Source organism: Oncorhynchus mykiss, chromosome 17 (genome assembly GCF_013265735.2).
Source record: "Oncorhynchus mykiss isolate Arlee chromosome 17, USDA_OmykA_1.1, whole genome shotgun sequence".
In the NCBI taxonomy this organism is placed as follows: domain Eukaryota; kingdom Metazoa; phylum Chordata; class Actinopteri; order Salmoniformes; family Salmonidae; genus Oncorhynchus; species Oncorhynchus mykiss.
The window spans coordinates 93,649,628-93,665,733 of record NC_048581.1 but is presented as its reverse complement, the minus strand read 5'-3'; the positions used below and the strand labels follow the sequence as shown (position 1 = coordinate 93,665,733).

At 45.2% G+C, this 16,106-nt stretch overlaps 1 protein-coding gene across 8 annotated transcripts in view; it reads left to right on the top strand.

Moving 5' to 3' along the window:
* LOC110494844 (sarcolemmal membrane-associated protein) overlaps positions 1-16,106 on the top strand; it is a 112,513-nt gene that overhangs the window by 24,962 nt on the left and 71,445 nt on the right. For all 8 annotated transcript variants that reach the window (XM_036950988.1, XM_036950985.1, XM_036950989.1 and 5 more), the window contains exons 4-6: positions 4,646-4,682; positions 9,698-9,760; positions 15,133-15,228. In XM_036950988.1, the coding sequence (XP_036806883.1) occupies positions 4,646-4,682; positions 9,698-9,760; positions 15,133-15,228 (196 nt within the window). The remainder of the gene's footprint in view (positions 1-4,645; positions 4,683-9,697; positions 9,761-15,132; positions 15,229-16,106) is intronic.

Sequence of the window (16,106 nt, the reverse complement as noted above, 5' to 3'; positions counted from 1 at the left end):
GGACTGCTCTATCAGTCTGACACGCTCTCTGGCCTCACTTGGGACGTGGCTACTTACTATGCACAGTTTTAGGAGATAGATTATCTCATGGCTTCTAATACCACATTCCTATTTTAACAAGAATACTTTAACAGTTTCCCATATTTTATATACAATGTTAAGGATGGAAACTTGACAGATAGGCTTTTAGTTTTAGAAATATTTAGGGCTAACTTACACCTTGCCACCCATTCTGAAACTAACTGCAGCTCTTTGTTGAGTGTTGCAGTCATTTCAGTCGCTGCAGTAGCTGAAGTGTATAGTGTTGAGTCATCCACATACATAGACACTCTGGCTTTACTCCGTCAGTGGCATGTCGTTAGTAAAATTGAAAAAAAAGCATGGGGCCTAAACAGCTACTCTGTGGAATTCCTGATTCTAACTGGATTATATTTGAGAGGTTTCCATTGAAGAAGAATGTTCTGTGAAACATGTAACTCTTTATCCACATTATAGAGTTACCTCTGCTGCAGAAGATACGTTCATTAGTTACCAGCTTCAGAAATTGCAGCCCAAATAAATATTTCAGAGTTCAATTAACAGACATATCTCAACATCAACTGTTTCAGAGGAGACTGCGTGAATCAGGCCTTCATGGTCGAATTGCTGCAAAGAAACCACTACTAAAGGATAGCAATAAGAAAAGACTTGCTTGGACCAAGAAACGCGAGCGGTGGACATTAGACCGGTGGAAATGTGTCCTTTTGGTCTGTAGTCCAAATGGGTGATTTTCATCTTTGTGAGACTCTGTGTGGGTGAGCTGATACCCACGTGTGAATTTCCCACTGTGAAGCAGGGAGGAGAAGGTGTGATGTTGTGGGGGTGCTTTGCTGTGAGTGATTTATTTAGAATTCAAGGCACACTTAACCAGTAGGCTACCACAGCATTCTCTAGCGATACGCCGTCCGGTTTGGGCTTAGTGGGACTGTCATTTGTTTTTCAGCAGGACAATGACCCAACACCGTTTCAGGCTGTGTAAGGGCTATTTTTACTAAGATGGAGAGTGATGGAGTGCTGCATCAGATGACAAGGCCTCCACAATCCCCCACCTCAACCAACTTGAGATGGTTTGGGATGAGTTGGACTGCAGAGTGAAGGAAAAGCAGCCATCAAGTTCTCAGCATATGTGGGAACTCCTTCAAGACTGTTGGAATTCCTGGTGAAGCTGGTTGAGAGAAGGCCAAGAGTGTGCAAAGGGTGGTTGTTTGAAGAATGTCAAATATAAAATATATTTTGATTTGTTTTACACTTTTTTGGTTACATGATTCCATATGTGTTAGTTAATAGTTTTGATGTCTTCACTATTAATCTACAATGTGGAAGAAAAAAAAAAAATTAAGAAAAATCCTTGAATGAGTAGGTGTTCTAAAACTTTAGACCGGTAGTGTTTCAAACAGACCACCGTGGTCCCTGTGTTCAAGAAGGTAACCTGCCAAAATGATTTCCGCCATGTAGAACTCACGTCATGAAGTGCTTTGAAAGGCAGGTCATAGCCCACATCAACACCATCATGCCGGAAACCCTGGACCCACTCCAATTAGCATACCACCCCAACAGATCGACAGATGACACAATCTCAATCGCGCTCCGCACTGCCCGTTCCCACCTGACCTGGACAAAAGGAACAACTACGTGAGAATGCTGTTAATTGACTACAGCTCAGCATTCAACACCATAGTTCCACCAAACCTCATCACTAAGCTAAGGACCCTGGGACTAAACACCTCAGTCTGCAAATGGAGGGCCGAACAGGCCCCTATTAACATCGACTGGGCTGAAGTGGAGCGGGTCGTGGAGCGGGTCGTGGAGCGGGTCGAGAGTTTCAAGTTCCTTGGTGTCCACATCACCAACAAACTATTATTGTCCAATCATACCAAGACAGCTGTGAAGAGGGCACAACAAAACCTATTCCCACCTCAGGAGACTGAAAAGATTTGGCATGGGTCCCCAGATCATCAAAGTTCTTCAGCTGCACCATCGAGAGCATCCTGACCGCTTGCATCACTGCCTGGTACTGCAACTGCTCGGGCGCCGACGGCAAGGCACTGCAGAGGGTAGGGCGTACGGCCCAGTACATCACTGGGGCCAAGCTTCCTGACATTCGGGACAACTATACCAGGCGGTGTCAGAGGAAGGCCCAAAAAATTGTCGGAGACTCCAGTCACCCTAGTCATACACTGTTTCTCTGTCACCGCACGGCAAGCGGTACCGGGGCGCCAAGTCTAGGACCAAAAGGCTCCTTAACAGATTCTACCCCCAAGCCATAAGACTGTTGAACAATTCATTAAATGGCCACCAGACTATTTACATATATTTACTGACCCCCCCCCCCCCCCCCCCCCCTCCCACCTTTTTGTTTTTACACTGCTGCTACTCACTGTTTATAATGAATGGATAGAGAACCAGAGCTGTTTTGCTATTCACTGTTATTATCTATTATCTATGCATAGTCATTACAAATTACCTCAACTAACCTGTACCCCCGCACATTGACTCTGTACCGGAAACCCTGTATATACAGTTGAAGTTGGAATTTTACATACACCTTAGCCAAATACGTTTAAACTCAGTTTTTCACAATTCCTGACATTTAATCCTAGTAAAGTAAAGTTTTCTGTCTTAGGTCAGTTAGGAACACCACTTTATTTTAAGAATGTGAAATGTCTGAATAATAGTAGAGTGATTTATTTATTTCATCACATTCCCAGTGGGTCAGAAGTTTACATACACTCAAGTAGTACTTAGTTGCATTGCCTTTAAATTGTTTAACTTGGGTCAAACGTTTTTGGGTAGCCTTCCACAAGCTTGCCACAATAAGTTGGGTGAATTGTGGCCCATTCCTCCTGACAGAGCTGGTGTAACTGAGTCAGGTTTGTAGGCCTCCTTGCTCGCACACACTTTTTCAGTTCTGCCCACAATTGTCTATGAGATTGAGGTCAGGGCTTTGTGATGCAGTGGCTTGTGAGGCCGGTTGGATGTACTGCCAAATTCTCTAAAACGACAATTGAGGCGGCTTATGGTAGAGAAATGAACATTCAATGCTCTGGTGGACATTCCTGCAGTCAGCATGCCAATTGCATGTTCCCTACATTTGAGACATCTGTGGCATTGTGTTCTGTGACAATTGAGTGGTCTTTTACTGTTCGCAGCACAGGTTCACCTGTGTAATGATCATGCTGTTTAATCACTGGATTTTTTTTTTGCAAAGGAGAAATGCTCACTAACAGGGATGTAAAGAAATGCACAGAATGTGAGAGAAATTCCCTTTTTGTGCATTTGGACCATTTCTGGGATCTTTTTATTTCAGCTCATGAAACAACACTTTACATGTTGCGTTTTCTATTTTAGTTCAGTGTTGAATAGCCATTCAGACACAGACTGTTATGTTAAACGTTGAATTATTGTTGTATGTTATAGAGGTCGACCGATTTATGGTTTTTCGATACCGATACCGATTATTGGAGGACCAAAAAAAGCCGAACCCATTAATCGACTGATTATTTTTTTTTATTTGTAATAATGATAATTACAACAATACTAAATTAACTCTTATTTCAACGTAATATAATACATCCATACAAATCAATTTAGCCTCAAATAAATAATGAAACATGTTCAATTTAATTTAAATAAGGCAAAAACTAAGTGTTGATCAGAACATGAACATATGAAAGTTGGTGGTTCCTTTTAACATGAGACTTCAATATTCCCAGTTCAGAAGTTTTAGGTTGTAGTTAATATAGTATTTATAGGACTATTTCCTTCTATACCATTTGTATTTCATTAACCTTTGACTATTGGATGTTCTTATAGGCACTTTAGTATTGCCAGTGTAACAGTATAGCTTCCGTCCCTCTCCTCGCTCCTACCTGGCGGCTCAAACTGTTGCATATACCCTGACTCTGCGTGCAATGACACAATTTCACCTGGTTAATATTGCCTGCTAACCTGTATTTATTTTAGCTAAATATGCAGGTTTAAAAATATATACTTCTGTGTATTGATTTTTAGAAAGGCATTGATGTTTATGGTTAGGAGCAACGACAGTCCTTTTTCTGCGAATGCGCACCGCATTGACTATATGCAACGCAGGACACGCTAGATAAACTAGTAATATCATCAACCATGTGTAGTTAACTAGTGATTATGATTGTTTTTTATAAGATGTTTAATGCAAGCTAGCAACTTACCGTGGCCTCTTACTGCATTCGCGTAACAGGCAAGTCTCCTTGTGGAGTGCAATGAGAGGCAGGTGGTTAGAGCGTTGGACTAGTTAACTGTAAGGTTGCAAGATTGAATCCCCGAGCTGACAAGGTAAAAATCTGTCGTTCTGCCCCTGAACAAGGCAGTTAACCCACTGTTCCTAGGCCGTCATTGAAAACAAGAATGTGTTCTTAACTGACTTGCCTAGTTAAATAAAGGTGTAAAAAAAAAATAGTCCAAATCGGTGTCCAAAAATTCCGATTTCCGATTGTTATGAAAACTTGAAATTGCCCCTAATTAATCGGCCATTCCGATTAATCGGTCGACCTCTAGTATGTTATAAACTGTTGAATGAGCTTTATCCTCCTTCTGAACTGAACTCTGATCTCTGTCCTCTCCACAGTGTCATCCAAGAACCTTTACCACTTCCCGTTGATAAGGTAGGCGGATTCGTCTGTCTGTCCGTCCATCTGTGGTGACAGGTGTGTGTGTGTGTTTGAGATGTGCATCACACCTTGTCTGCATCAGACGTATGTTTGTTGTTGTTGTTGAAACGCTGAAACCTGAACTACAGACCTCAGTTTAAATCTGCTTTGAAATACTTTTATTTTGGATTCTACGGCTCTGTTGGGCTAAATTGTTGTGAGCGCTACTGTCTGTCCCGGGATCCTGCCAGTTTCCGCAGAGGGGGAGAGATGTGAAAGCCTGCCTGACTCACCGGTCTCAAATGGAGGTCGCTATTGAACGTTTCCAGCGCTGCAGGAGCTGTGTTTACTTTGCTTTGTTCCGGGACAATGTGGACCGCGCTGACTTTCAATGTAGCAACTACTTGCTTGCACAGGACTATGTGAGCAAAGTGGCTAATCTTAGCAAGCAAGTAGCAATCCTACAGAAGCTACTGGGAACCCGCATACCTTTTCTTTTACCCCAGTAGCCGGACGGCGCTCTGGTCTGGTGGAAGTTTCGCCGCCGTGTCGGCTCTCTACAGCCAACTGGCTGGCAGGGTTCCATCCCCCCTTTGAACGGAGCTATTCTCCACCCAACCAAACCAGTCATGGAGGTACGTCACTCGCTTTGGAAGTCGAAGAAAGCATCCTCTGGCAACGGGGGGCCCTTGATCCAGAGGTTCTGGCGCCTTCTTCCTTGGGGGCTTCCCATTCAAGATTGGATCCGGAGGTACCTGCGTCTTCGTCCTCGGTTCTGTCTCCTTCTCCGGTGACTTCTACCTTGGGTTCAGATCCTCTGAGTTCCCAGCCTCACCAGACCGTGAGGCTACCTGAGACCGGCCCATTCAACATAACCAGCTGTCATCGTAGTCAGCACTATGGTGAGAAACATCTCTGTTCCCAAGCCAATAACACTGTGCTTGCTACCCAGGAGCACGAGTACATAACAAGGCTGCTTCCGACTGTTCTACCCCGGTTTCCTGGAGCTGACACTGTGGTATCCCTTGTGATGTCGTTTGACCCCACATGGACTCAGAACATTTTGAAAGGGATTTTAAATAACTGATTTTAGCACTAAAAGACAACAAAAAAAGGCCAATAACTTCAGGTCCAATACCCTCGTTGGGCCGCGGGTGTGAAAGATTCAGCAAACTGCTGGTGTTACACATCTGGCTGAAAGACTACTGTAGCTCTGTAGACTACTGTAGCTCTGCTGGACTCCCTTTTATAGATAACTTTGACACCTTCTGACATGCCAGCAACAAATGCTGACTCCACATCCAAGTATATATCGGACCAAATTATGAAAGACAAGAATTGTACTTTTGAAATCCGTAAAGTCAGTGTGGAAGAGGTGAAAAAATTGTCTATCAACTATGACAAGCCCCCGGGGTCTTACAATCTGGATGGAAAATTACTGAGGATAATAGCAGACGATATTGCCACTCCTATTTGCCACATCTTCAATTTAAGCCGACTAGAACGTGTGTGCCCTCAGGTCTGGAGGGAAATTAGTCATTCCGCTACCCAAGAATAGTAAAGCCCCCTTTACTGGCTCAAGTAGCCAACAAATCAGCCTGTTACCAACCCTTAGTAAACTTCTAGAAAACATTGTTTGACCAGATACAATGCTATTTCACAGTAAACAAACTGACAACAGACATTTTTAGCACGCTTATAGGGAAGGACACTCAACAAGCACAGCACTTAAACAAATGACTGATTGTCTGAGGGAAATTGATGATAAAATGGTTGTGGCGGCTTTTGAAATTGTTGATCATAATCTGCTGTTGGAAGAACGTAAATGTTACGGCTTTACACCCCCTGCTATAATGTGGATATTGAGTTACCTGTCTAACAGAACACAGAGGGTGTTCTTTAATGGAATCTGCTCCAACATAATTCAGGTAGAATCAGGAATTCCCCAGGGCAGCTCTCTAGGCCCCTTTTTCAATTTTTACTAACGACATACCTCTGGCTTTGAGTAAAGCCAGTGTCTATGTATGCGGATGACTCAACACTATACACGTCAGCTACTACAGCAACTAAAATGACTGCAACACTTAAAGAGCTGCAGGTAGTTTCAGAATGGTTGGCAGGGAATAAATTAGTCCTAAATATTTCAAAAACTACAAGCATTGTATTAGGGATAAATCATTCACTAAACCCTAAACCTCAACTAAATCTTGTAATAAATCATGTGGAAATTGAGCAAGTTGAGGTGACTAAACTGCTTGGAGTAATCCTGGATTGTAAACTGTCCTTTTCAAAACATATTGATACAACATTAGATAAGGGGAGATATGGGGAGAAGTCTGTCCTTAATAAAGCCCTACTCTGCCTTAACAGCACTATCAACAAGGCAGGTCCTGCAGGCCTAGTTTTATTCTCACATCTGGACTACTGTTCAGTCATGTGGTCAGGTGCTACAAAGAGGGACTTTTGCAATTGGCTCAGATCAGGGCAGCACGGCTGGTCCTTGAATGTACACATATAGCTAATGTTAATCATATGCATGTCCATCTCTCCTGGCTCAGAGTGGAGGAGAGATTGACTTCATCACTACTTGTATTTGTGAGAGGTATTGACATGTTGAAAGCATAGAGCTGTCTGTTTTTTAAACAACTATCACACAGCTCAGACACCCATGCATACCCCACAAGACATGCCACCAGAGGTCTCTTCACAGTCCCCACGTCCAGAACAAACTATGGGAGGTGCACAGTTCTACATAGAACCATAACTACATGGAACAGCGTTCCACATCAAGTAACTCATGCAAACAGTAAAATCAGATTATTATTATTTTTAAAAACAACCTTATGGAACTGCAGGGACAGTGAAGTAACACATAGGCACAGACGCATTCATACGCACACAATAACATAGGCACTATACACACACGTACACATGGATTTTTTGTTGTAGATATGTGATAGTGGCCTATGGGCCTGAGGACACACACTCGGTGTGTTGTGAAATCTGTTCTGAATATATTGTATTGTTTTTAAAGTTGTTTAACTGCCTTAATTTTGCCGGAACCAAATAAGAGTAGCTGCTGCCTTGACAAGAACTAATGGGGATCCATAATAAACCCCAGGAAGAGTAGCTGCTGCCTTGACAGGAACTAATGGGGATCCATAATAAACCCCAGGAAGAGTAGCTGCTGCCTTGGCATGAACTAATGGGGATCCATAATAAACCCCAGGAAGAGTAGCTGCTGCCTTGACAGGAACTAATGGGGATCCATAATAAACCCCAGGAAGAGTAGCTGCTGCCTTGGCATGAACTAATGGGGATCCATAATAAACCCCAGGAAGAGTAGCTGCTGCCTTGGCAGGAACTAATGGGGATCCATAATAAACCCCAGGAAGAGTAGCTGCTGCCTTGGCAGGAACTAATGGGGATCCATAATAAACCCCAGGAAGAGTAGCTGCTGCCTTGACAGGAACTAATGGGGATCCATAATAAACCCCAGGGAGAGTAGATGCTGCCTTGACAGGAACTAATGGGGATCCATAATAAACCCCAGGAAGAGTAGCTGCTGCCTTGGCAGGAACTAATGGGGATCCATAATAAACCCCAGGAAGAGTAGCTGCTGCCTTGGCAGGAAGTAATGGGGATCCATAATAAACCCCAGGAAGAGTAGCTGCTGCCTTGACAGGAACTAATGGGGATCCATAATAAACCCCAGAAGAGTAGCTGCTCCCTTGGCAGGAAGTAATGGGGATCCATAATAAACCCCAGGAAGAGTAGCTGCTGCCTTGGCAGGAACTAATGGGGATCCATAATAAACCCCAGGAAGAGTAGCTGCTGCCTTGGCAGGAAGTAATGGGAATCCATAATAAACCCCAGGAAGAGTAGCTGCTGCCTTGACAGGAACTAATGGGGATCCATAATAAACCCCAGAAGAGTAGCTGCTCCCTTGGCAGGAAGTAATGGGGATCCATAATAAACCCCAGGAAGAGTAGCTGCTGCCTTGGCAGGAACTAATGGGGATCCATAATAAACCCCAGGAAGAGTAGCTGCTGCCTTGGCAGGAAGTAATGGGAATCCATAATAAACCCCAGGAAGAGTAGCTGCTGCCTTGACAGGAACTAATGGGGATCCATAACAACGTCTACATTCTCTTGTCATTGTGTGAACAAGCACCACATGACTGCTGACTACCGTTAAGTTTCTTAATGAAACATTTGACAGGTGAAGTGTAGAACGCAATCTAATCTCCAACGTGTTGCACAACATTCTAAGAAATTGTTTTGACACTATTGAAAAACCATCCTGTGGCTATTTCCAAATACCCCGATATACTGCCCTGTTCTATACATACATGGTATACTGCCCTGCTCTATACATACACGGTATACTGCCCTGTTCTATACATACACGGTATACTGCCCTGCTCTATACATACATGGTATACTGCTCAAACCTGCTCTATACATACATGGTATACTGCCCTGCTCTATACATACACGGTATACTGCCCTGTTCTATACATACATGGTATACTGATCAAATCTGCTCTATACATACATGGTATACTGCCCTGTTCTATACATACACGGTATACTGCCCAAACCTGCTCTATACATACATGGTACACTGCCCTGTTCTATACATACTGCCCTGTTCTATACATACACGGTATACTGCCCTGCTCTATACATACATGGTACACTGCCCTGTTCTATACATACTGCCCTGCTCTATACATACACGGTACACTGCCCTGCTCTATACATACATCAAGGCACATATTGCCTGGAACAGTGACATCCAGCTAGTCAGGAAAATTCTCAGTGCCCTACCTATTTATCATAATCCATCCAAATTCACTTGTTATTATTTCACTCTGAGTAGGTTGTGAGCATGTCGTGAACTCGCTGCCCTTTCCAGTTGATGAGCCTAGGTCGTAGGCTGCCTGATAAGGTGTATGTGTGTGCATAGACCCAGTGTTCCTGTCTAACCTGATGTCCTGGCGTGTGTGTGTGTCTCTTCACCTGCAGGTTGCGGCCAACACCCCCATTATGTACTCTCAGGAACTCTTCCAGCTCTCCCAGTATCTGCAGGTATGTAAGCAACAACAGTGACACCTACTGGCCACACACTGCTACTGCATGGCACTGTGCTATTATTATTATGCTGATTTAACTTTTTGAAGATTTGAACTGTTTGCTCTTGCGATCAACGCTGTCTTATGCTGACTGACCCTACGTATTATTATGCTGACTGGGACCCTACGTATTATTATGCTGACTGGGTCCCTACGTGTTATTATGCTGACTGGTACCCTACGATGCTAACTGGGACCCTACGTATTATTATGCTGACTGGGACCCTACGTATTATTATGCTGACTGGGACCCTACGATGCTGACTGGGACCCTACGTATTATTATGCTGACTGACCCTACGTATTATTATGCTGACTGATCCTACGTATTATTATGCTGACTGGGACCCTACGTGTTATTATGCTGACTGGGACCCTACGTATTATTATGCTGACTGGGACCCTACGTATTATTATGCTGACTAGGACCCTACATATTGTTATGCTGACTGGAACCCTACGTGTTATTGTGCTTACTGGTACCCTACGATGCTAACTGGGACCCTACGTATTATTATGCTGACTGGGACCCTACGTATTATTATGCTGACTGGGACCCTACGTATTATTATGCTGACTGGGACCCTACGTATTATTATGCTGACTGGGACCCTATGTATTTTTATGCTGACTGGGACCCTACGATGCTGACTGGGACCCTACGATGCTGACTGGGATCCCCGTACGTATTGTTATGCTGACTGATCCTATGTATTATTATGCTGACTGGGACCCTACGTATTATTATGCTGACTGGGACCCCACGTATTATTATGCTGAATGGTACCCTACGATGCTGACTGGGACCCTACGTATTATTATGCTGACTGGGACCCTACGTATTATTATGCTGACTGGGACCCTACGTATTATTATGCTGAATGGGACCCTATGTATTTTTATGCTGACTGGGACCCTACGATGCTGACTGGGACCCTACGATGCTGACTGGGATCCCCGTACGTATTGTTATGCTGACTGATCCTATGTATTATTATGCTGACTGGGACCCTACGTATTATTATGCTGACTGGGACCCCACGTATTATTATGCTGAATAGTACCCTACGATGCTGACTGGGACCCTACGTATTATTATGCTGACTGGGACCCTACGTATTATTATGCTGACTGGGACCCTACGTATTATTATGCTGAATGGGACCCTACGATGCTGACTGGGACCCTACGTATTATTATGCTGACTGGGATCCTACGTATTATTATGCTGACTGGGACCCTACGTATTATTATGCTTTACATGGACCCTTTGATTCTGACTGGGACCCTATGATGCTGACTGGGACCCTATGATGCTGACTGGGACCCTGTGTAGAGCCTGGCTACCTGACCTGATTATGCGTAGAGCCTGGCTACCTGGCCTGATTATGCGTAGAGCCTGGCTACCTGGCCTGATTATGTGTAGAGCCTGGATACCTGGCGTGATTATGCGTATCGCCTGGCTACCTGGCCTGATTATGCGTAGAGCCTGGCTACCTGGTCTGATTATGTGTAGAGCCTGGCTACCTGGCCTGATTATGCGTAGAGCCTGGCTACCTGGCCTGATTATGCGTAGAGCCTGGCTACCTGGCCTGATTATGCGTAGAGCTAGGCTACCTGGCCTGATTATGCGTAGAGCCTGGCTACCTGGCCTGATTATGCGTAGAGCCTGGATACCTGGCCTGATTATGCGTAGAGCCTGGCTACCTGGCCTGATTATGCGTAGAGCTAGGGTACCTGCCCTGATTATGCGTAGAGCCTGGCTACCTGGCCTGATTATGCGTAGAGCCTGGCTACCTGGCCTGATTATGCGTAGAGCCTGGCTACCTGGCCTGATTATGCGTAGAGCCTGGCTACCTGGCCTGATTATGCGTAGAGCTAGGCCTAGTATCAGATCCCCAAATGGGCACATTTGTATTTTTCTCATTGTTCTTCACTCACCATCACCTTGGCGCTTCTCAAAGTAATTTTATCTTTGCTTCAAACAGCAAGTAAACAAAGTGTTTTTTTATTTTTTACATCCATTGAGAATGACAATAGTTCCTCAATGTGAGAGGGAGAGAGAGGATCGCGGCAGACAGTCGGAAACATGCTCATAATTCAGTGCCTCTTTGCCTGACGTCATGGGAAATCAAAATAAATCAGCCAAGAGGAATTTCCAAATGCCTGAAGGTACCACATTGAACTGTACAAACAATAGTACGCAAGTAAAAACGCCATGGGACCATGCAGCCGTCATACTGCTCAGGAAGGTGACGCGTTCTGTCTCCTAGAGATGAACGTACTTTGGTACGAAAAGTGCAAATCAATCCCAGAACAACAGCAAAGGACCTTGTGAAGATGCTGGAGGAAACAGGTACAATAGTATCTACAGTGCCTTGCAAAAGTATTCGGCCCCCTTGAACTTTGCGACCTTTTGCCACATTTCAGGCTTCAAACATAAAGATATAAAACTGTATTTTTTTGTGAAGAATCAACAACAATTGGGACACAATCATGAAGTGGAACGACATTTATTGGATATTTCAAACTTTTTTAACAAATCAAAAACTGAAAAATTGGGCGTGCAAAATTATTCAGCCCCTTTACTTTCAGTGCAGCAAACTCTCTCCAGAAGTTCAGTGAGGATCTCTGAATGATCCAATGTTGACCTAAATGACTAATGATGATAAATACAATCCACCTGTGTGTAATCAAGTCTCCGTATAAATGCACCTGCACTGTGATAGTCTCAGAGGTCCGTTAAAAGCGCAGAGAGCATCATGAAGAACAAGGAACACACCAGGCAGGTCCGAGATACTGTTGTGAAGAAGTTTAAAGCCGGATTTGGATACAAAAAGATTTCCCAAGCTTTAAACATCCCAAGGAGCACTGTGCAAGCGATAATATTGAAATGGAAGGAGTATCAGACCACTGCAAATCTACCAAGACCTGGCCGTCCCTCTAAACTTTCAGCTCATACAAGGAGAAGACTGATCAGAGATGCAGCCAAGAGGCCCATGATCACTCTGGATGAACTGCAGAGATCTACAGCTGAGGTGGGAGACTCTGTCCATAGGACAACAATCAGTCGTATATTGCACAAATCTGGCCTTTATGGAAGAGTGGCAAGAAGAAAGCCATTTCTTAAAGATATCCATAAAAAGTGTTGTTTAAAGTTTGCCACAAGCCACCTGGGAGACACACCAAACATGTGGAAGAAGGTGCTCTGGTCAGATTAAACCAAAATTGAACTTTTTGGCAACAATGCAAAACGTTATGTTTGGCGTAAAAGCAACACAGCTCATCACACTGAACACACCATCCCCACTCTCAAACATGGTGGTGGCAGCATCATGGTTTGGGCCTGCTTTTCTTCAGCAGGGGCAGGGAAGATGGTTAAAATTGATGGGAAGATGGATGGAGCCAAATACAGGACCAATCTGGAAGAAAACCTGATGGAGTCTGCAAAAGACCTGAGACTGGGACGGAGATTTGTCTTCCAACAAGACAATGATCCAAAACATAAAGCAAAATCTACAATGGAATGGTTAAAAAATAAACATATCCAGGTGTTAGAATGGCCAAGTCAAAGTCCAGACCTGAATCCAATCGAGAATCTGTGGAAAGAATCTGTGGAAAGAACTGACAACTGCTGTTCACAAATGCTCTCCATCCAACCTCACTGAGCTCGAGCTGTTTTGCAAGGAGGAATGGGAAAAAAATTCAGTCTCTCGATGTGCAAAACTGATAGAGACATACCCCAAGCGACTTTCCCCACTCTGCCAGGGTCCTGACCTCCTCCCTGTGGGCTGTCTCTTCATTGTTGGTAATCAGGCCTACTACTGTTGTCGTCTACAAATTTGATTGAGTTGGAGTCGTGCATGGCCACGCAGTCATGGGTGAACAGGGCGTACAGGAGGGGGCTGAGCACGCACCCCTGTGTTGAGGATCAGCAAAGTGGAGGTGCTGTTTTCTACCTTCACTACCTGGGGGTGGCCTGTCAGGAAGTCCAGGACCCAGTTGTACCAGGCGGGTTGCAGACTCAGTGCCCTGAGTGTAAAAATGAGCTTGGAGGTTACAATGGTGTTGAAGGCTGAGCTATAGTCAATGAACAGTGTTTTGATGTAGGTATTCCTCTTGTCCAGATGGGACAGGGCAGTGATCAGTGGGATGGAGATTGCATTGTCTGTGGACTTATTGGGGTGGTATGCAATTTGAAGTGGGTCTAGGGTGTCAGAAAAGGTGAAGGTGATATGATCCTTGACTAGCCTCTCAAAGAACTTCATGATGACAGAAGTGAGTGCTACGGGGCGTTAGTAATTTAGTTCAGTTGCCTTTGCTTTCTTGGGTACAGGAACAATGGTGGCCATCTTGAAGCAAGTGGGGACAGCAGACTGGGATAGGGAGCGATTTAATATGTCTGTAAACACTCCAGCCAGCTGGTCTGCGCATGCTCTGAGGGCGCTGCTAGGGATGCCGTCTTGGCCTGCAGCCCTGCGAGGGTTAACACTCTTAAATGTCTTACTCACTTCGGCCACGGAGAACGAGATCCCACAGTCCTTGGGAGTGGACCGCGTCGGTGGCACTGTGTTATCCTCAAAGCGGGTGAAGGTGTTTAGCTTGTCCGGAAGCAAGACGTCGGTGTCCGTGATGTGGCTGGTTTTCCTTTTATAATCCGTGACTGTCTGGAGTCCCTGCCACATATGTCTTGTGTCTGAGCCATTGAATTGTGACTCCTGTTTGCTTGCCTTACAGAAGGAATAACTACACTGTTTGTATTCAACCATATTACCAGTCACCTTGCCACGGTTAAATACGATGGTTCTCACTTTGTTTTGCATGAATGTTGCCATCTATCCACAGTTTCTGGTTTGGGTAGGTTTTAATAGTTTCTTTACCTCGCCTCACTCCCTCCCTCTCGCCCCGCTCTCCCCTCGGCCCGTCCTCTCTCTTTCTCTTCCCCGCTCCCCCAACCTCTTTCCATCGCCCCTCCCTCTTGCACCCCTCTCTCCCTCTCGCCCCGCTCTCCCCTCGGCCCGTCCCCTGTCTCTCTCTTCCCCTCTCTCTCTCTTCCCCGCTCCCCCAACCTCTTCCCCATGCCAAACCTCTTTCCCTCGCCCCTCCCTCTTGCTCTCCTCTCTCCCTCCTTCCCTCTCCTCTCTCGCCCTTTCTCTCCACTCGCTCTCCCCGCTCTCCCTTTCTCTCCCGGTCTCCTTCTCTCCTTTCTCTCCTCTCCCCCTCGTTCTCTCTGCTCTCTCGCCTTTCCTCTCCTATCGCTCTCCCTTCCTCTCCTATCGCTCTCCCTTCCTCTCCTGTTGCTCCCTCGCCCCTCTCTCCTCCCGGCAGGAGGCCCTACACAGGGAGCAGATGTTGGAACAGAAGTTGGCAACGTTGCAGTGCCTACTGGCCACCACACAGGAGGCTTCAGAGAGCAGCTGGCAGGTACAATTACAGTGTTTTGGAATTTTATTGACAGATATAGGTTAAAATGGTGAGATGAATGAACTAATGGATTAGAGGGATGCAACACAGGAAGTTGGCGGAATAGGACGTAACCACTGACTCCAGTGCCAATATGTGGTCCTGAATGTGTGTTGTAACCAGCCCTGTGTTGTATCCAGCCCTGTGTTGTATCTAGCCCTGTGTTGTATCCAGCCCTGTGTTGTAACCAGCCCTGTGTTGTATCCAGCCCCGTGTTGTATCCAGCCCCGTGTTGTATCCAGCCCCGTGTTGTATCCAGCCCTGTGTTGTAACCAGCCCTGTGTTGTATCCAGCCCTGTGTTGTATCCAGCCCTGTGTTGTATCCAGCCCTGTGTTTTTCTGACGTGGCTAAATGCTCTGTTTTCTGACGTGGCTAAATGCTCTGTTTTCTGACGTGGCTAAATGCTCTGTTTTCTGACGTGGCTAAATCATACATAATGTTGCTGCTACCGTCACTTATGACCGAAAAGAGCGTCTGGACATCAGAACTGGGATTACTCACCTCAAATTGGACGAGGAGTTTTTCTTCGATTAGTCGGATGCAAGGTATATACTACGGACACCAGGCCCAGATCCCCGTGATTCGCTGGAAAAGGTTTCGCGGAAAGAGATCAAGATGCCTTGTGAGGATAAGACAACGAGTTCTGCTAGATAATGTTCAATCGCTAGAAAACAAATGGGACCAACTGAAATCACGTATATCCTACCAACAGGACACTAACTGTAATATCTTATGTTTCACCGATTCGTTGCTGAACGACGACATTAAGAACATACAGCTGGCGGGTTATACACTCTATCGGCAGGATAGAACAGCAGCTTCTGGTAAGACACGGGAC